Below are 20,696 nucleotides of genomic sequence, written 5' to 3'. Positions count from 1 at the left end.
TTCAATATAATAATCCATATAATGTAAATGCAGTCATTTGAAAAAACCACCAACATTTTCAGAGCAGGCTTGCCAGAACTGTCTCCTTTAGCAGTCAATTACTGAAAAAGTAACTGAACAACTACTGAAGAGATGGGGAACTTATACTGAACACAATGCACCTACAACCATCCAAATACCAGGTGCTGGGGTGGAAGCTTATAAATCTGAAAAACTATGTGGTACTCACTCAGAAAACCATGGTGTTTATGAAGCAGGGGGGTTAGGAGCGCAGTCAGATGTACGTGGTTATGTAATTTAATGAATTTTCAGAACTATCCAAAGATGTCTTACAAACTTTAATCTTTTGAACATGTGAATATTCTGCAATGCCCACCCAACAGTTTACAACAGTAACAATATCCAAACAATACAGAATAGGAAGTGGTAAGCACATACTCGAGGTTCTTCTCACACTTCTCTCCGTGCTTGTCAACATTTGTTGAAAACTACTGTGATATTAACCTGAATCAAAAAATATTCCAGTAGAGTTATGCAAGTAGTAAACACATAAAACCAGACTCAGTCTCTAATGGGGAAGGATTTAAAGTGACTTACATTAAACTTTCAAACCTAAAAATACAGTGTTAACTTGCTGCCTAGTTGCACAGTGTTTTTAAGCACAAGGTGAGGATACACCACTAAGTTACACTTACAGAAGAGGCTGTAGGGGAAGATGGTCGATCTACGTGCACATTTAAGAGCACACTATAAACTGCATTTGCCTTCAAAAGGACAAATCCAAACTTACATTAGCGAGGGGAAAAAGGACAACTTTGCCAGTGAGGTTGGCAGTAATACTGTCCCACAGACAATTTTTTTAAGAGTTCTTTGCTGCTACAAATTTTAGTGATCTTTCGCCTCTGGCTGCTTTGCATAATCTTAATTTGTAACTTTCTGGATGTCGTACTTGGGAGTCTGGCACCACCACCACTGTAATGTAACAGTGAGAGGGAACTGTCCTTGTTCAGCTTGGAAAAGAGAGGACTTCAAGGGACCTCTGAGCAGCTTGACTACACCTATGAGGAGGCCATCAGGATCACAGCCCATTCTACCAGTGACAAAGGGTGTAATTTGACACAATATAGGGTCAAACAGGACAGAAGGAAAAAAAACTTCCACCATTAATACAGTCAAGCAATGTAACAAGTTGCCTCAAAATGTTGTGAAGGCTCTGTCATCTTCAGTTTTTCAAGACTTGGCTGGGTAAAACCCTGACTAAGCTGGTCTGAACTTTGAGCTGACCCTGCTCTGGGCAGAAAGTCATACTAAAATCCTCCCCAGGCTCCTCCCTACATCAGTTACCTTACAATTCTACTTAGTCTTTTTGTGGCAACTCTCCTGAAACCAGGAATGCTTTACCCATTCCACACAATTACTGAGGCTGTCACTGCTGCTGCCCAATCAGGTAGATGGATCAATATCAAAACCAGTGCAAAACAAACTTATTGCCAACTCATGTCCAAGAGTTCAAAGGAATGATGGGCCCTGATTGATATCAGAGTCCCCACAGGGCATAACAATAAACTACTCCTTAGCCAAAAAAAAAAAAAGGAATAAACTTGCTAGATTAGGTTATTAATCTACCCAGTGCAAGGATCTGCTGCAGCTACAGCTTTCAGATGGTAGTGGCTGATGTAGCAAAATCAACTCCTCGCTGCAGGAATGGTTTGTGCTGGTGCCTACAGGGATCACAGAAACACATTCATCATTAGGCTGAGCCATGGTACTGCATGCAACAAGAGTAAGAGATTTAGGCACTGGAGTTGGAAAATTATGCTTTTAGTTACACACTTAACAACTTTCCTAAATAGATTTGCTCTTCCATAAACCATGTAATCAACAGAAGAACAGAGATCTTTGTCAGGCATCATAATAACCTTTAATATTGGCTGCAATAAGTATCTGCCATGCAATTTGATCTGAACTTTAAATAGACTTGTAGAAGACTAGTTTATTTCTGCAACACTTAAAATAAGTGTGGCTATGACAAGTGTTAAATTGTAAACTAAACATATTCCTTATAGTTGCCTAAACTGGTAAGTTTTCAAATGTCCTCAGATCCACAGACCACCACTCTAGCTAAACTCTTCTACTTCCACACTCAGAGTACCAACCTAGTGTGCTCCATGCCCTGTACAATGCTAAAATTCCTAGCATTTTTAAGAAATTTAATGCAGAAATCATAGAATTCTCAGGAGACCTTATCCTGGTTCAAGAAACCCAATGAACATGACTTGTAACTGTGATGAGGCCACCGCTCCATCATGTAATAAACTTGTCGTACACTTCAAACTTTTTTCTTTAATATGACTATAATTAAACAATATATTTATTGTTATTTTCAGCTTTTGGGGGCCACTGGATATATAACAAACTGCATGCAGCAGAATACATACCCTACCATCCTGAGATTTATGTACTCAGACACAAAATTTGGTCCTATTTCAATCACAGCTATGCTTATGAGTACCAATGTTTTGTTCCCTAAAAGCATTTTCATGTAGAAACACAGGCAAAATGCAGAGCAAATTAAATATCTGCCCATATACAAAACTCTTTTACTGGTCATAGCTCCTACTCTGAAATTTGTAAAGTCACTATAACAATTCCAAAGCAAGTTTATATTTACACATTCACAGACTGTAGCTTTGGATATATAAAAATCCAGCAAATATTTGATGGTAAATAAACCCAGAAATCTGCAGCATCAGTAACATCAGAAGAAAGGTACCTACATTTTTCATTCCAAATCTAGCAGAAGCACACACTGAAAGGAGGTTGTTTGTTACTACTAAAAATACATTTGTATTGACCTTAATGCCACCTCCATTCATCTGTTCTGTCTGTTGACTTCTGTCAGATTAAACTCACAACTTTACAGATATTTCTGTCTAAGTGTCAGTGCTATGTTTGGGTTCGGTACTTTTAGTTGCAAGTACCCTACCAGCCTACAAACTCAGAACACAGACTTACCTCAAAGTGGGTCTGTAAATGTAGCTAAGTTGCTAAAGGATGCCAAGGAGCAGCCAAATCTGGTATTTTGAGGAGGCTGAGCTATGGCTCAGTGTAACTTTCCTCTTAATGAATCAGCAATGCTAAGACAGACAGAGCTCCAAGCAGAGAAAACAGGGAAGCCCAGACTCACAGGCAAGGACTGGAATGGCAACACAGACCCCCAGAGAGAACCAGGAGGGACACAATCTGGTGGTATAAAAGCCACCAACTAGTTCCCCAAGGTGCTTGCTTGCTCAAAGAGCTGTCCCATCTGTAAACTTAACACTCAATTGTACAGCATAAATAATCAGTAAACAGTCCATGTGACTTGCTTGATTTTGTTTGATATGACAAGCTCCTCTAAAACATCTCGGGAACGATCTGCCAAAGAACAGAGGAATTTCTTGTTATTGATTCAGAACAAATATAGGTGGTGTTTAGAAATTAGGTGCACAACACAGCAAAGTTATTCAATTATAGATCAGCATTTATGCTTATTCTGCTATTACAGTATCACACTTCAGATATACCTGTAATAATCCAAACCAACTTGGTTCCTTCTCCTATCACCCAATTGTAAAGCATCACCAACCAACAGAACTTAAAAAAAAATCAATGGGCTGTCCTACTCCATTCCACTGTTTCTCAAATGGATGCTGTTCCACACTTTTGGAATAGAGCAGGGATTTAAGATGCTAACATTTTTCTGAAGTCTTTGGGTCGTCACCAGCATGCTGAAGGGGGGAAAATGGGAAACAAACAGACAAACAAATCTGATTTCCAAAACAACAACAACAAAATCCCTGTCTGAAGGTTGCCATATTTCAAAGCAAAATTCTCATCTTGCTTTGAAAAAATCTCAATGTATGATTATTTTATCTATTCAGTTATTATTTGTTTGGGATTATTTATAGAATCATAGAGTAATAGAATATATTGGGTTGGAAAAGACCTCCGAGATCATTGAGTCCAACCCTTGGTCCAACTCCAGTCGCTTTACCAGATCATGGGACTCTGCCATGTCCAATCTCAGTTTAAAAACCTCCAGGGATGGGGAATCCACCACCTCTCTGGACAGGCCATTCCAATGCCTGATAACTCTCTCTGGAAACAATTTTTTTTCTGATCTCCAACTTAAATTTCCCCTGGCAGAGCTTGAGCCCATCGTGTCCCCTTGTCCTGTTGCTGAGTGCCTGGGAGAAGAGACCAACTCCCACCTGGCTAGAACTTCCCTTCAGGTAGTTCTAGAGAGTGATGAGGTCACCTTTGAGCCTCCTCTTCTCCAGGCTAAACAACCCCAGCTCCCTCAGCCTCTCCTCATAGGGCTTATGCTCCAGTCCCTTCACCAGCCTTGTTGCTCTTCTCTGGACCTGCTCCAGCACCTCAATATCCTTTCTGAACTGAGGGGCCCAGAACTGAACACAATACTCAAGGTGTGGCCTCACCATCGCAGAGTACAGGGGAAGGATCACTGTCCTGGGCCTGCTGGCCATGCTATTTTTGATACATGCCAGGATCCCATTGGCCTTCTTGGCCACCTGGGCACACTGTTGGCTCATGTTGAGCTTCCTGTCCCTCAGTCCCCCCAGGTCCCTTTCTGCCTGGCTCCTCTCCAGCCACTCTGTGCCCAGCCTGGAGCGCTGCAGGGGGTTGTTGTGGCCAAAGTGCAGGACCCAGCACTTGGCCTTGTTGAATCTTCATCCCACTGGAATCAGCCCATCTCTCAAGTCTATCCAGATCCCTCTGCAGAGCCCTCCTGCCTTCCAGCAGGAAGTATACTATGTATACTAACTACAGTGTGCTTTTCTAGAGAGCTAGAAGGTACCATCTGCAAGAAATTACTCTTCTTACTCCCTGCATGATGTGACCCACCTGTTATCAATGGGCATCCATGGAACAGAAAAATGTGTATCTTCGGACAGCAAGTCAGAACTGCCTCCACAGCAGTGTCAGTCAGGTTCACACAACGTTCCATGTGGATCTCCTAGTATGAAAAGAGAAATAAAAAAGCCTGTCAGAGGACCCACAGGTTTAGAGGAAGAGCTTGCAGTTTCAAAGATCCCCACCTAGGGGGAATTATGACCCACTACTGCTCTGTGCATTGATTCCATGTGTGGTCCTGTACAGACCAGGAAAATAAACCTTAGAAAACATAAAATAGCTTTTCTATTAAGAGTCAAAACTTGAAACTTGAACCTGAGTTTTCCCAATAGGCACATATCACTCAAGTCAACTGAGAAAACTCTTCAGTGAGATTCCATGGTGTCTGAGTTCCATCACTTTTCCTATGACACACATTCTCCCAGCAATTTGTTGTTCAGGGGAACAGGACCCAAACTGAATTCTGGTGTTTCCCAAAACTGGCAAGATTCATGAGTCTCTGCTAAAGTTTCTAATATCTATCTATATGGTTCCTAAAAGAAGTCTAAAAACTTCTTCAAGACAAGACTAAAGCCTTTCTCTGCAGTTGTATAACTACTACCTCTTGTATTGGTTAGAAAAAGAAGAAAACCCAAATAAATCAATAGATTATAATCACTCTTTTTTTCATCCTCTAAACTGCCTTACGTATCAATAAATATAACATACAAGAAGAAAAGCAGGCAAAAAAAATAGGATTTGATAAAATATGCTTTAAGGATCCAGGGATAAAAATAAAAATTTATAAATTGGAAAAAGGCTTTCCAATAAGAAACTCCAAGGATCTTGAAAGAGCACAGAAATGAAAGAAACCTTTTGTAATAAATGCAACTTTGTATGAAATGTTAAACACAGAAAACAAGAACTGTATTCACAGAAGCAATACGAAAGAGCTGATACACGTATAAATTTCAATTTGTTTTAGTAAGTGAAATGTGGAATCTGAATGCCCCTGAAAGAAACAAAACTATTTATAAATCTACCTGCTTGTTACAGTTTGACAAATTTAAAACTCTACCTTTTTCACTGCATATCTGACATTAACCACTGTCTATAAATTTGCACTTCGATGATATGAAATAGAGGTCTGAGGATTGTGACACAGATAAGGAAAAGAGTTACAAAGAAGAGATTGCAGCAAATAATTTTGTATCCTCTACTAGATTTCTTTTTCTTACTGCTTGTAAAACAGCAACTGTTTTAGAAGTCTATGCTGAGAGAACACAACTTTCTTTTTTTAAAACTGTCATTCCACACAAAACCATTACATTTTGCCTCATTAAAACTGCAGATACTGTGTGAGATTTACCCCTGTTAGATTTACCCATGCAGAGGTTCTTACTGATTTCTTCAACTCATTAAGTTTTCCACAGTACAAATTCTGCCTCTGCGTTCAACAGAATCAAGAAATAACTCCAAGAAATGAAGAGCCGAAGTTAAGAATCCATTTGCATTTATTACACGGATCTCTCAAATAGCATCAGTTAAAATAAGCATACTATAGTGAACAGAAGGAAACATTTTGAGAAGGCTGAGGTTGACAAAAATCACTAGTTTGGGGCACTGCTACAGAGATACAGAAAATACTCAATTCACAATCAAGATCATGGCAAGTGTGTACATAAATAAAGGCAAAAAAAGTCTGTCAGTAAAACTCAACCCTCAGATGTAATGCTGACAACAATAATTTTAAAACACAGGTATTTGTTTTTGTTCATCCATTTGTTATTAGGTTAAGTAAGTTACCTTTAAATTCTTGGAACATGTTCCACTCACTAGTGCTACAACGCCATCATCTGTTACCTGGAGAAAAAGCCACAATGGATTAAAGCTCCATTTTTACAGCACAGCTATTTGGGTGGGGAAATTATATTAATTTATTCCCTCCCTGCAATCACTGAATACATTTAACAGTACAGTACTTTCTTCCCAACTAAGCTTGTAGAGAAAATTGTGCAAGTGTTTTCCTTTGCCTTTTTTTTCATTCTATTAAATCACTGTTTCATTTTCCTGCCATGTGATCCAGCCTGGCTTTCTACAGGGACATTTCCAACTGTGTAACTGCTGTTTCTGCAGCTTCCTTGTGATGCTCAAAGAGGCAGAACAAACTGTTTAGAGACAGAGTTTTAGTCAATAAACAGCAAGGTATTTATTAAGGCAACGTTGGGGAACCCTCCGATTAGCATCAGACAAAGAGCTCCAAAGTCAGCAGTGAGAGGCTACTGTATTTATACATCTCTAGTGAGGGATTACAACATTTTTTACATACATATTCATACACAATTATAATATTGTAACATCTAGTTATAATATTCGTAGCAGGCGGAGTTGGGGTGGAGCTGTCCATTTTGAGGAATATTATGGTTGGAGATCCTGTTACTTCATCTGGTGGTGGTCATGCTTTTACTCCTCATCTTCATGAACTTTTCAACTTGGCCTGGTTTTTGCTGACTCTTGTAGTGGGTCTTGCCGAACATGGTACTCTGAATTTCTTATCTTCTTTCTTGGGATTAACCTGTTCCGTTATATCTTTGTTTATACATACTTTGCCCTGTCTTGGATGGGCCTTAAATTTTAACTCCCCTGAAAGTGAGATGCCTTCAGTAAATTAAACCTTATCTCTTGGAAACTCCCCTGAAAGTTGGATGCCTTTAGTAAATCCCCCTAGGTTCTGATTTCGCTCTCCTTCACTTGTCTCACTTAACAGTGGATACATCATTATGGTCAGAGCACAGCACTTTTCATTTATAAGGTTTAAAGCACTTCTGCTCTACCTAGACCAATTTTTCTCCTGTTTTCAGGACTGCAGATGTTCTTGAAGGAAGCTTCTTGGGTTGGAAAAAAAAAGTAATCATACCAGAAAGGTAAAAAGAAATGTGGAAAGAGTTACTCAAGAAGCTTCATCTCATGTAAAACATATACAGGGAAACTTAGCTATTTCCTATAAAGGAATAGAGTTAAGGAAACAAAAAAGTAATTAAGTAAAAATTATCAAGTAAAATATTAAAATTCTTTTGATACCCGACTTCTGGAAAAATTGAAAGAAGAACATCATCTAAAATAACAACCTGATATGTGTTTTCTAGCTTGTTACAAATGCTCCCTACTGAACTCCCATGCAATGTAATTATTCATCATCACCATCAACTGAATCTACACTTCGTGCAAAAAATCCTTTCGCTGGAGTCACTATCTCACTCTATGTTACAATATTGTTTTGCAGCTGCTTTCCCTCTTCTTAGGCTAAATACTGTTTTTAAATCCTCTTCCTTGCAATTTCTGAAATTTTAAATGGCATTCTTTCAGTGTTGACCCTGTAACATAACTGACAAACCATTCAGAAAGCACAGTCACCCTTCAACTAGAAGTAGTTATGGAATGTTTACTTCTACTAGGGGCTTATATTGTTTGACATCCTATATTATTATTATTCATGAAAGCAGAAATAATCTGTCCAAGATTCCACTTTCTTTAAGTGAAGTATTTTGGATTACTTTAGAACTTGAAGAAAATTATTGCACTAAATAAAGATACAGAAAATAATCCCCTCCAATATTATATAGATTCTAACAAAAGTTTCTTTTTGGTCCACAATATGAGTTGTAATACCAAAATGTGTATTTTTCTGTTTACCAGGATGCAAAATATACCTTTCCTTATCCTTGAGAGGAGAAAATTGGAAGTAAACTGGGTTCTTAAATCTTGCCAAGAGTAGAGGTATAAAGATCCCCTTTCAATTTTATCATGACAACCCTAAAAAGTAAACAAATGGGAGTCAATTGGCCAATTGCCACTATAGTTACCTGAGTAGATGAGAAATCCACACTGTGAAGAAACTTGCAGTGTTCCCCCAGTGCCTGCAGAGATGCATCCATGATGCCTGAACAGCCTCCCAAGTTCACTATTTGTAGGAATTGGCAGTTGAGAGCAAGAGCAAGAACTCCACTGTCAGTTATATCACAGCACCTTTTAAATGATGCTTCACGCAAGTAAGGACAGGATAAGGCCAAGGCTATGACACCTGCCAAGGAAACAGAGCAATTGAAAGAGTTCCTGCTTTTTTCCAATAACTACCATGCTGAGCCCAAAGGCTCAGAAACAAGTTTTGAGGAAGGAATAATTCAGATAAAGTGGGAAATATGATCAACATAGCATAGTTTTACCACAAACAGCATGGGAGTAACCTGACAGCTCTCTCATAAGATAATCAGTGCTCTAGGCCTGTAATTTACACCAAAGAAGAGACTTTTAATTAGTATTGGTGTGGCATTGGGGATTTTTTTAAGCAGTATTTACCCTAGATATATTTTGCAATTCACTCCAATCTAACAAGAAAAATAAACCAGAACTAAGATCACAGCTATCTGTGCATGGGTAACATACCTTCTGAAGTGATTCCAAATCTGTTTTCCCTGCAAGAGTTCAAGTTGATTTTTTTCAGCTGCTTGCAGTTGTAAAGCTGCAATAATGCACTATCTGAAATATCACAGTCTCGGAGGTCCAGAGACTCCACAGCAGGGTGCAACACCTGTAAGGAAAACCCACCAACCCAGTCACACTCTGCTATGCCATCAAACGTGCACTGTTTTATCTAAAACACTTGTAATTTTAGACATCACATAGAAATTTTCATTAGAGAATGGGGGTACCAATCATAGGAATTTACTAATAACTCTAAGGAAAATAATGGTCTATTTGCTGCAACAGTTCATCTCCTAGAGCATGAATGTTCAGTTTCTGTGACATAAAGAGTAGGCACATATTAATACTACTATTTAAACAGAAATACTATCTTGATGGTACAATTGCTACCACTAGTGCTTCTACCAGCACAGATATGTTTGCCAAGGACAGTACTTTCACATTTACTAGCACAGCTTTGGTGGCATAAATCTACAGTGCAAAAAACCACCGATTGTGATCAGAACTTAAATCCACTAAACAGGTAGGAGTGATATTTGAAAGATATTTTGCCCCAGAGTATTTTTATCACCTACAGACACACTCTTTGGCTCATAAACAAGCAACCTCATCATCATACCATGAGGAGGTACCAAATCCTCATTAAACAGGCTCTTTCACTCCCACAAGACCATAGGTTGGAGTTTTTGTGAAATCTTCCTCAAGAGGACATTTATGAAAGTTAGACACAAAGCAATGGAAGGCCTCAGATTTCAGTAATCACAGCCATATACTCCCTGCAGCTTGTTATTCCCTTCCCTAACTCCCAAGGACAAAAGCATAAATTTCCATGCACAAGCAGAGATAACAGCACAGCTGACAGGCTTGTTAAAGGCCTATGCCTTTCTCAGATTCCCTCTAACAAGGTACCATAAAGATACTACAAGGAATATTGGTTTTCAGTTTCACAAACATAAGATGCCAAAATATTTACTAACAAAGAAAAATAAGCAAAAACTTGTAGCAGATTCCAACTGCAACCTTTCAGCAAAATAAACAGCAAACCTCAGACAGCTTTGACAATTTTTTCTCCCCAAATGCTTTAAGCCTTTATATGTCTTTTTATGGCACAAAACTGCCAACATACTCCACAAGACACTCAAGCAGTTTTCACAAGATCACATTCAGTTCTTATTTCACTCATATTTCTGAATTCATATCTAAGGAACTACAGCCAAACCCAGCTTAAAGCCAAAGTGACCATCAGCATTTGTCCAAGATGCTTTCCCTCACTCTTGGCTTTCTTTCACAATTCTGACTTGTCTAAGACACAACTAAACTCACCAAACTGCTAGTTTTGAAGTCACATGAGAATTTTTATGAGGAAAAAGAACCCTTAAATGCAAGGAAGTCTAAATGAGAAGCAACAATACTATCAGAATACTGTCTGTGTAAGGTAGATAGAGTATCAACCTTCCCTAGGCCATGATCCTTCACATCCCAGGTATTAGAAGTTTGCTTTCTGTTGTCCTTCACAGATTCATATTCACTGCATAGATATACTAAAATCTAACTTGTTTCAAAGAAGATGGAATTTTAGATAGATTAAGCACTGCTTGGATGCAGCCTACAGGACACTAAAGTATAGGCTTTCTAACCTGTGGACTTGTGCTGAATGTCTTTATAGAGCTTTATGGTTAAAAGTGAGTTGGAATAAGGAACTTGGCATGTCATGGAAGGTTGCTACAAGACAAAAGCAGAGTAAGGGAGGGAAAAAGATGCATGATAACACAAATTTGGGCAAGAATAGGGAGGAAAGAGATTAAATAGAACTTTATCCATAAGTGCCAGTTAGCAGAGTTTCAACTGGAAGAAATCTAACTTTAAGCAAAAAGCTTTAAAAAACACCAAAACCCAAAAAAGGACATGAAGGATATGTGTAAGAGCAAGAGAGATAGCACAGCCTGAAAAATTCCAAGAAAATAGATCTAGCCCCAATACTGTGTAGACTATGAAAGAAAAGGACAAAATGAAAGAGAGCAAAGAAAAAAATTCCTTATCCACATAGAAAATTAATCACGATGCTGCAAACATGTTACAAGTAAAATACACTTTGGTTATGTACAGTGTGAGCAAGGAACAGTTAAGAAGGGCCAAGCAACATAAGCCATTCCACTCTGCTGAGCAACAACAATATGTGCAAGAAAGAACAGGAAAACTAGAGAGCAAAACGGCCTGGAGAAGCAGCAGGAATTCAGAATCCAAAGATAAACCTGGAAACTGCAAGCAAAGAAAGATAAGGAATAACATGCCCAAGAAAAGTGATGACAGCTAGGAATAGTATTGCAAAAAATTGCAGGAGCAGAGAAAAGAAAAACACGTGAAAAAAGAACCAGAGCAGAATATTCCAGTGTCAGATGGAATACAGGCTGTAAGAGAAGGCACTGAGCAACTGCTAAATGAAGACAAAGACAGATGAGAGCTTACAAAGAGACAGAGGAAATGTTTGTAAATTAAACTCTCTAGTTTGTTTCCAGACTAAAATTATCCTAATAGGCTTTGTGCACTTATGCACACACAATCATGTGGTTTTAATTATATATATATCTTAGGATGCTTTGAAAGGATTACTTACTGAAAAGATGGCCTAAACCAGATTTTGTCCAGTCAAATTTTCCAAAATAAGATAAATTAGTAAGATTCTGATTTTCACTCAAAGTCTTACTTTGTGTAATCAAAAAATGGTACATACTGAAGATTAAATTTTTTGTTTGTAAGTTTTCCGCAGTACTTCTGCTTCTGCCTCCAGCCTTGGCTTCACTATCCTGACTCTGAGAAACTGATAATATTTGCTGCTTCTGAGTTACAGGTCAAAGCAGGAATGAACAGGGAGTCATTCATTTTGTATTTCACCAAAGCCAACCTTCAGCTTTCCTCAATTCTCACACCTCCCTTTGAGGCTGAATAAGATAACAGTGGATAGATACAAAACAGATGTGCCCCTGAATTGTATGTCTGGCCAAACTTCACAAAGGCAGATTTGGGAAGGGCTCTCCCCACCTGGGTGTGCCCTTACAGCTTGAGCAGTGGATTTTTTAGGTGAGGCACAGCGTGCACAGAACTGGCCCCACCGTTTAAGTCCTGAGGTCCATCTGCCACAGCCGAGCGAGCTTGGACAGTGTCAGTGAAGTCCTCGGGACTGTCACAGCACCCGGTACTAACCGGGGCTGACCCTGCTGAGCATCCGAGATCTGACGGGATGGGATGGCAGGGAGGCTTTAACTGCCTGGTACGGTCTCCACTGAGACTCGAACTCACGACCTTGTGATCAGAGTCTGGAGTGCTCACCATTACACCACGGGACCACCCTGCCCCTGAATTACAGCTGAAGAAAAGTCATTAACTGGTTTCATTTTGAAACAATGACACATATTAGTAAGCAAAAGGGATGAGATAATTTGAACTACCAATTTCTAGCCTTAGCATCATCATATTTCAAAGAATCAAAATTAAAATAAATTATATGGAGATGATAAGTTTAACATGAATAGAATCTAACAGAATTCTAACAAATTCCTGAAATCCTTTAATAAGTAAATTACGCACAAGCCTCTTGAAACACACTGTATTCCAGAACAGAGACTGGTGTGTAATAGAGGTTATTTTCCGATACTGAAAATGGAAAATACATTCCCATATATGTCAGTTGATCACACAAAAGCCAATTATCACTGAAGAGAGAACATTCTTAATTTACTTTTTACTAAAATATAATATTACTACTACTATGAGCTAATAACATTATAAAGTTTAAGAAATAAATCTGTAAAGACATGGACAAAGTAATCAGGCTTGAATTTATCTCATGTAAACAGCTTTACTCCAGTTCACTTAGTCCAGTGTATAAACCATCACAGACAGTATAGTTTTGAATGTGTTCTTACCTCACTGATATTTGAATCAGTTATTTGCCCTTGCCTACTCATTAATGTAATCAGTTTATCCTTTATGTTGGGTGGCAATGGCTTAATATCTGCAGCACATCTGGAAAGGTTCTTTGTCAAACACTGAAGGCACCTGAAATGAAGGAAAGTGACAGTCCAGTCAGAAAGAGGCATTACGTGATAGAACTAGAACAAGCAAGCCATGAAATGTCATCTTCTGCATCCAGCTCTGGTGCCATCAGACCTTGTAAGCTCCAGCTGTTCTGTGCTACCACCACTTCAATTGCTGCTTTTCAGGGTCAATCCGCTGATCCTTCTGTGAAAGTGTCCCCCAAACACTCGTAGGCAGAGCAGCCTCTTGCACTGCAGTCACCAGCCCCACTTACCAAAGAGGTTTGCTGGTAGGGCATTCACCAGCTTTAAGAAAAGCCTTTTCACCATCTAAACTCCACTAAGTAACCACTAAAATCTTCAGTGTGTACAGCTGGGTCCAGGGAAGGGACATCTCTCTTTCACCTCAGATAAAAACATTAAGGAGATATTTTCAGTGTAGTGTTTTGTGCACTGTCCAGTTGGTAATTACTCTTTTAATACAAATTGCATTGCATAACCCTGTGCTCAACTCTTTTATCCTTGTGCTTAAAACTAGACCTGATCACAGCATTGTCACTTTCTGTCTTAGTGGGGTCCAGGAAATCTGAAATCAACAAGCTCATAGTCCTAGAAAGTAGATTAGGCAAATAAAATAACAAGTGGACATACAGAAAACTTTTTATAAAAGGGATAGTGAACCTTACAAAGTATTGAAAAAGCATCACCAGCAATGGTTCTTCAAGAAACGAAGCTGCGCTAAGATGAGGAGGAAGGTTCTCACACAGTTTACTGAAATCCAATCTCAATCAAAAATTCTGATTAGTTTAAGTCAGTATAGTCAATTCCTTTTCTTTTAATAGCAGTATTTTAGGCTTACTCCCACCCCACATATTTATTCATCAGAATGATTTATCAACATGAAGGAAACAGGATGACTGTCACACACACTGGGCTAGAGCTTCGGAACTAACAATAATGTCAACACACACTGCATTTTCTACACCCTGCTCTCCAGGCAACTTTTGTTTTAGGGGCAAAATTGCTCCCGTGTTCTGAGCAATCTGTTCCCTTGGCCAGGAATTGAAACATGACTTAGTCAAAGTTTCCATTATGAGATACTGCTGCATGAGAAATTAAAAAACAAATCTCAAAGACACACAGGCCTTAAGTGTTCATGCAAAAAAAGGAAGGAATAAGCAGAAATAAATATTAACAGATCTGCTGGAATCACTGAATGCTGGGCAATGGTTTAGACAGGATTTGAAATCCTAGAATTTTATCTGTGAATGCAAGAAAAAGGGATCATTTCAGTCAGAATCTGCAAAGAGACTCTAGATGGAAGAGAGCTTTTTTGGGGAAAAAATCATTAAAAACTTTTCTTAAGCAAAAGAAAAAACCAATATTATCCAGTTATATGTGGAATAGTACCCAGGTGGAACACTTGAAATAATGTTTTCAGGGTCAAAGATACAGAAGAATATTCACTGTTGCAATATTGAGTACCACAGAGGGACCCTAATCATGCAACCTTATCTTTTGAAGATTCCTAAAGCACTTTAATGTATCGAATAATAGAATACATAAAATATTAATGTTCTAACCTCTGCAACTTTAAATTACAATCACAGGCTTACTGAAACACCAGACGCAACTCCGGGAAGAGTTTAGGAATAGCTTCTAAGCATCCTGAGCATACTGACCTTCTGAGCAGTCACAACTCCAAAGTCCTTGGGTAAATGAGGAACATAAACTAGAGTTAAGCTAATCAACATCCAGGGATAATCAAAAAAAGGTAACACTTAGTTGTCTAGGATATGCCAAAAGTTTAAAAAGCACTACAATACTGAAGCAAAAGTTGCAATATTGTAACTTGATTGGAGCAATTTAGAGGTTTTTGTAAGGAACTGGCCGTAATCCTGTGAAAAGGCAAATGTTTTCTATCTGTTTTCTATCAGAGATAAGTAGGAGACAAGAATTTCTGAAAAACAGCAGTAAAACCATAAAAGACAGATTTAAGTAATTTACAGGATGTTTATGTAACTTAGAAAGACACGTAGTCTTTTAACCCTTTGTCTAAGCCCGAAAAATGTATGTCTTAGGTATTTTGCAAGATGTTTGTGTAGCTTAGAAGGATATGCAGCAATGTATAACCTAAACCATGTGGCTCTCAAAATCACTATATAAGGAGGGTGAAGCTTTGGTGCAACTGCACGTGAGCAGCTTCCCTGCTGTGACTTCCATGGGATCTGTGAGTCAATTCCTTTGGATCAACAGCGTTTCCCTCTGCTGCAGATGGAACCCAGACTTAATGGGAGCTGGAGACTCACAGCAATAACTGAGACTGGTAAGGAAAGACTGGTGGAATCACGGGGCAGACACACTTTGCCCCAGTTTAACTTAACCAAAGAAGTTATGAGTCCTGTTTTTTCAGGGACAGGGGAAACTAAGTTGTGTTTTTCTCCTGCAATGGCCTGATAAAAGATCGCTCCTTCTTGCACAACCCCAAGTACCTTTTCCCTGCTCCACATTATCAGGACTGTTACATCCAGAGAAGAGCAACAAGGCTGGGGAAGGGACTGGAACACAAGTCCTGTGGGGAGAGGCTGAGGGAGCTGGGGGTGTTTAGCCTGCCTGGAGAAGAGGAGGCTCAAAGGTGACCTCATCACTGTCTAGAGCTACCTGAAGGGAAGTTCTAGCCAGGTGGGGGTTAGTCTCTTCTCCCAGGCAGTCAGCAATAGGACAAGGGGGCACGATGGGCTCAAGCTCTGCCAGGGGAAATTTAAGTTGGAGATCAGAAAAAAATTCTTTACTGTTGTGAGATTGCTTGCAAAAAGTGAATTTCTGAGCAATCCAAAATGCTTCAGCTCCGTGAGAATCATGCGGATACTTCAGCCTGCAAGGACACACACTTGCTGTTTGTCCGTTAGGCGACGGTCACTCCTTGCAAATGTTTTCATGAGAACGTCTCAACTGCCTTCCTGATCTCCGGACATGGACCTCAAAACATCGGGATGACAGAATACAAACACTGGACTTGTGAGATATAGGCTTTTAACCAATTAGAAGTTCTAGGGTGTTGGGCTGAGACCTTTTTAGCCAACAAGATGTACCTCTAACCCTATATAAACCGTGTGCTGTGTGAAATAAAATGTCTTCTCTTTGAATCTCATAGATTTGTACTGTGAAGTCCTTTTTCTCCGCAAAAGTTTGTTTACTCTACTTTCCAGAGAGAGTGCTCAGGCATTGGAATGGGCTGCCCAGAGAGGGGGTGGATTCACCATCCCTGGAGGTTTTTAAACTGAGATTGGCCATGGCACTGAGTGCCATGATCTGGTAAAGGGACTGGAGTTGGACCAAGGGTTGGACTTGATGATCTCGGAGGTCTTTTCCAACCCAATTGATTCTATGATTCTAATTATGTCAGTACACACCACTCTGACCAGATGTAAAGTCCAGAGGCTGCAAAGGCTATTCTTCCATATCCCACTTGACTCCCCAGCCACTTTTTACTGTGCCTTCCTCATGCAGTCTCTGAAATTCTCAGTTGCAGTGTGAGCTGTTCAGGTTCTGATCTGACTGAAAATCTCCTTGACTAAAACTGTGAGGACACAGAAACAACACTGCCAGAACAAGCGGCTGAGTGCAGAGGGCAGCAGCAACACAGAGTTACACCAAATTCCATGAGCATAAAACCACAGCTCTGGAGTCCCTACAGACAACTGTTTTTCCCAAAAAACATTGTCTGGCATCAGAATGCCACCAAATCACAGCAAATTAAACTCATACCAACTAAAAATGCTAGAGGTCAAAATATTAAAGCTCTGTAATCTCAAGTGTAGCACAGATTTGAACATGGAATAAAGCAAAATTTCCAGCATGGAAGCACATTAAAAAAACCCACTCAAGTTAGGACATCTCTAGCAGGTCACTGCAGAAGGCACTGTAGATGTCTGGCCAGACTTCACGAATGCAGATTTAGGCAGGGCTCTCCCCACCTGGGTGAGCCCTTCCAGCCTGTACAGGGGATTTTTTAGGTGAGGCACAGCGTGCACAGAACTGGCCCCACCGTTTAAGTCCCGAGGTCCATCTGCCACGGCCGAGCGAGCTTGGACAGTGACAGTGAAGTCCTCGGGACTGTCACAGCACCCGGTGCTAACCAGGGCTGACCCTGCTCAGCATCCGAGATCTGATGGGATGGGATGGCAGGGAGGCTTTAACTGCCAGGGGATGGTCCCCACTGAGACTGGAACTCAGATCCTTGGGATTCAGAGCCCAGAGTGCTCTCCTTTACACCACAGGACTGCCCTGCAGAAGACACTATGGAGGAGACAACAGTGATTTCAAGCAGAATCTGGGCAGAGTTTAACCCAGGCCTGGCCTGCAGAGACCCAACATGAGCAACGTTCTAAACCTAAGCACGCGCCAGGACCATCTTGAACTCATTCCTGAGATGTGCAAGAATGCAGTGCCTTCACAGAACCTCGCTGACTGCTGCATGAACTTGGCTCACTGACCAACAGAGAAGCCTGTACTAGGCTCTGACTCAGTGTATGTAGATGACACCATCCACATCCTTTGCCTTGAGATTAGCCAGTTTATCTATAGCAACATACCTTGACTGCAGAAATGAAGAACAGTTGCTTACTTCTAGGAAAAATAGGGGCACTGGGTAAATGAACTTTTCTGGCAAATCATCCTAAAGGAGGCAGATTGTTACAATATACTGTAGTACATTACAACAGTTCTATCTAAAAACTTCATGTAAACTTCAGATTAAATTTTTTTTCCTTGAAGACATTAACTGTCTGATGCAGCTGTGTTTGATTAGGGGCCTGTAAATCTAGACCAACTACTTAGTTCAAATTTGCAGAAAATACTCCAAAACCCAGGCAGATACATGGAAATCAATGTGAGCTATGCTAAGTCTACTTGTTACATTTAACTCTCTTGCCACAGAATATTAAATTCAGTTTGAATTAAAAGATTAAGATTAATCACATTCTTTTCAAAAAGATGGTTGATATTCCCAGAGTATACTACAAACCTGCAGTTTAAACTGTGATTTAAATTGTTTTCACTGCTATTTTACTTTATAAGGAACTGTAAAACATTTATTTGACTACACAAGAGCAACTACAATCTTATCTTCAGTGCTTTAAGATACAAACAAAAATCTTAGACTAACCATACGCTTTGGCAGCTATTTTTATCTGTCAAATGGAATATTTTATCCCTACACTGTTTCTACCTCCCTTCTAAACACAAAGGCATAGAGAAAAACACAAAGCAAACCACCATTCACTGGATTTCCTGGAACCAGGCAAAGCCAGGGATCCTCAACCCCCTCTCCATATCCAGAGTTGTCAGGGATCATCTTGGTACCTGCCTGCCAACCCTCGTTACCCCCACCAACCCTGTCATTACCACATCCTGTCGCCTCACCTGTAACTCCTCCCAAATAGTCTCCTCGGCCAAACCCTGACACCCCAAACCCTGTCACTGGCCCTGCCACCTTTGCCCAACCCTGTGTCACCTCTGCCAAACCCTGTCACGTCTTCAAACACTGGCACCTCTGCCAAACCCTGACACCCCAAACCCTGTCACATCTGTCAAGCCTCGACACCTCTTCTGTAGCTCCTGAACTCTGCCAAACGCTGACACCCCATCAAACCCTGTCACCTCATCAAACCCTGTCATCTCTGCCAAACCCTGTGTCACCTCTCCTGTAGCTCCTGCTGTCCTCTGGCAAACCCTGCCAGCCCATCAAACCCTGTCACCCCAACAAACCCCGTCACCTCTGCCAAATCCTGTGTCACCTGCCCTGCCACCTCATCAAACCCTGTCACCTCTGCCAAACCCTGTGTCACTTCTCCTGTAGCTCCTGCTGACCTCTGCCAAACCCTGTGTCGTCTGCCCTGCAATCTCTGCCAAACTCTGCCACCTAATCAAACCCTCTCACCTGCCGTGTGTCACCTCTGTCAAACCCTGTCACCTGCCCTGCCACCTCATCAAACCCTGTCACCTTTGCCAAACTCTGTGTCACCTCTCCTGTAGCTCCTGCTGTCCTCTGACAAACCCTGCCAGCCCATCAAACCCTGTCACCCCATCAAACCCCGTCACCTCTGCCAAATCCTGTGTCACCTGCCCTGCCACGTCATCAAACCCTGTCACCTGCCCTGTGTCACCTCTGTCAAACCCTGTCACCTGCCCTGCCACCTCATCAAACCCTGTCACCTCTGACAAACCCTGTCACCTGCCCTACCACCTCATCAAACCCTGTCACCTCTGACAAACCCTGTCATCTGCTCTGCCACCTCATCAAACCTTGTCACCTCTGACAAACCCTGTCATCTGCTCTCCCACCTCTGCCCAACCCTGTCACCTCTCCCGCAGCCCCTCAGCTCTGCCAACCCCTGCCACCACCAACACTCGCTGTGCCGCCGCCGCCGCCACGGCCCTGCCAACCCCCGGCCCGTCCCTGTGCCCCTTCCCGGCGCTGCTTCCGCGGCGGAAGGTCTCGGGGCGGCACTCACAGGTCCAGGAGGAGACGGACTTCCTCGCCGGCGCCATCCCAGCCGCCGCTGAGGCGGCTCATGGCCGAGCCCAGGGAATGAGGCCGGGACTAGGGAATGCGGCCGAGCCCGGGGAACGCGGCCGGGCTCGGGGAACGCGGCCGGGACTAGGGAATGCGGCCGCACCCGGGAATGCGGCAGCGCCCGGGGAGTGAGGCCGGGACTAGGGAATGCGGCCGCACCCGGGAATGCGGCTGGGCCTAGGGAACGCAGCCGGGCCCCCGCCGCGGCCCAGCGGTGCCGGTGCCGCGATGGCGGCGCTGCCCGCGGCATGCCGGGAGATGTAGTCCTGCTCCCAAAGGGTTTAGCAGTGCCCCCAGGTCTGTCCCCCTGCAGTTCAGTGTGTTTGTTTGTTTGTTTGTTTGTTTGTTTTAACGGGGCTGCTTGGGTGCTGTGATAGGAGTGGAGAGCACCCAGGCCTGAGAAGCCGGCGGCGTTATTGGTGTGTAAACCCTGCACCTTCTGACCCAAGACCCGTCCCTACCCCCTACTAAAAAGAACAAGTGATCGACTAAGAAAACGCAGCCTCTGTTCTCACAAAACTAACTGAAGGATCTGCATCTCAGAGGAACACGGGTTGCTGCTTACACCTGATAACTTTGTTAAAGTCAACATCTGAAGGAGCTGCAGTAATAGATAAACCATGAGGATGCTGGTGGGTGATGATGCTGCAGGACCACTCTCTGTGTGACTGGATAATTAGAAATATGCATTAGTAGGTAATTGGATG

The 20,696-nt window shown here is 41.5% G+C and overlaps 1 protein-coding gene across 3 annotated transcripts; it reads right to left on the bottom strand.

The window, feature by feature from the left end:
- Positions 1-323: 323 nt before the first annotated feature.
- On the bottom strand, positions 324-20,225 carry AMN1 (antagonist of mitotic exit network 1 homolog). Of its 3 annotated transcripts, none has more exons than XM_071551199.1 (8): positions 19,928-20,225; positions 13,302-13,434; positions 9,340-9,484; positions 8,760-8,977; positions 6,703-6,759; positions 4,909-5,020; positions 3,369-3,417; positions 324-1,721 (listed from the first exon to the last, which is right to left on the bottom strand). In XM_071551199.1, the coding sequence occupies exons 1-8, from the start codon at positions 19,987-19,989 to the stop codon at positions 1,658-1,660; spliced, it is 840 nt and encodes a 279-aa protein (XP_071407300.1). In that variant the 5' UTR covers positions 19,990-20,225; the 3' UTR covers positions 324-1,657. The 3 variants fall into 3 exon arrangements, 2 of the variants coding, with proteins under 2 accessions (XP_071407300.1, XP_071407301.1); XR_011697390.1 differs by having other exon boundaries at positions 1,640-1,721; positions 3,016-3,417; XM_071551200.1 differs by having other exon boundaries at positions 324-3,417.
- Positions 20,226-20,696: the final 471 nt, after the last annotated feature.

The sequence above is a fragment of the Pithys albifrons genome, chromosome 3, assembly GCF_047495875.1.
Source record: "Pithys albifrons albifrons isolate INPA30051 chromosome 3, PitAlb_v1, whole genome shotgun sequence".
In the NCBI taxonomy this organism is placed as follows: domain Eukaryota; kingdom Metazoa; phylum Chordata; class Aves; order Passeriformes; family Thamnophilidae; genus Pithys; species Pithys albifrons.
The sequence above is the reverse complement of the archived record's forward strand: the minus strand, read 5'-3'. Positions and strand labels throughout refer to the sequence as shown.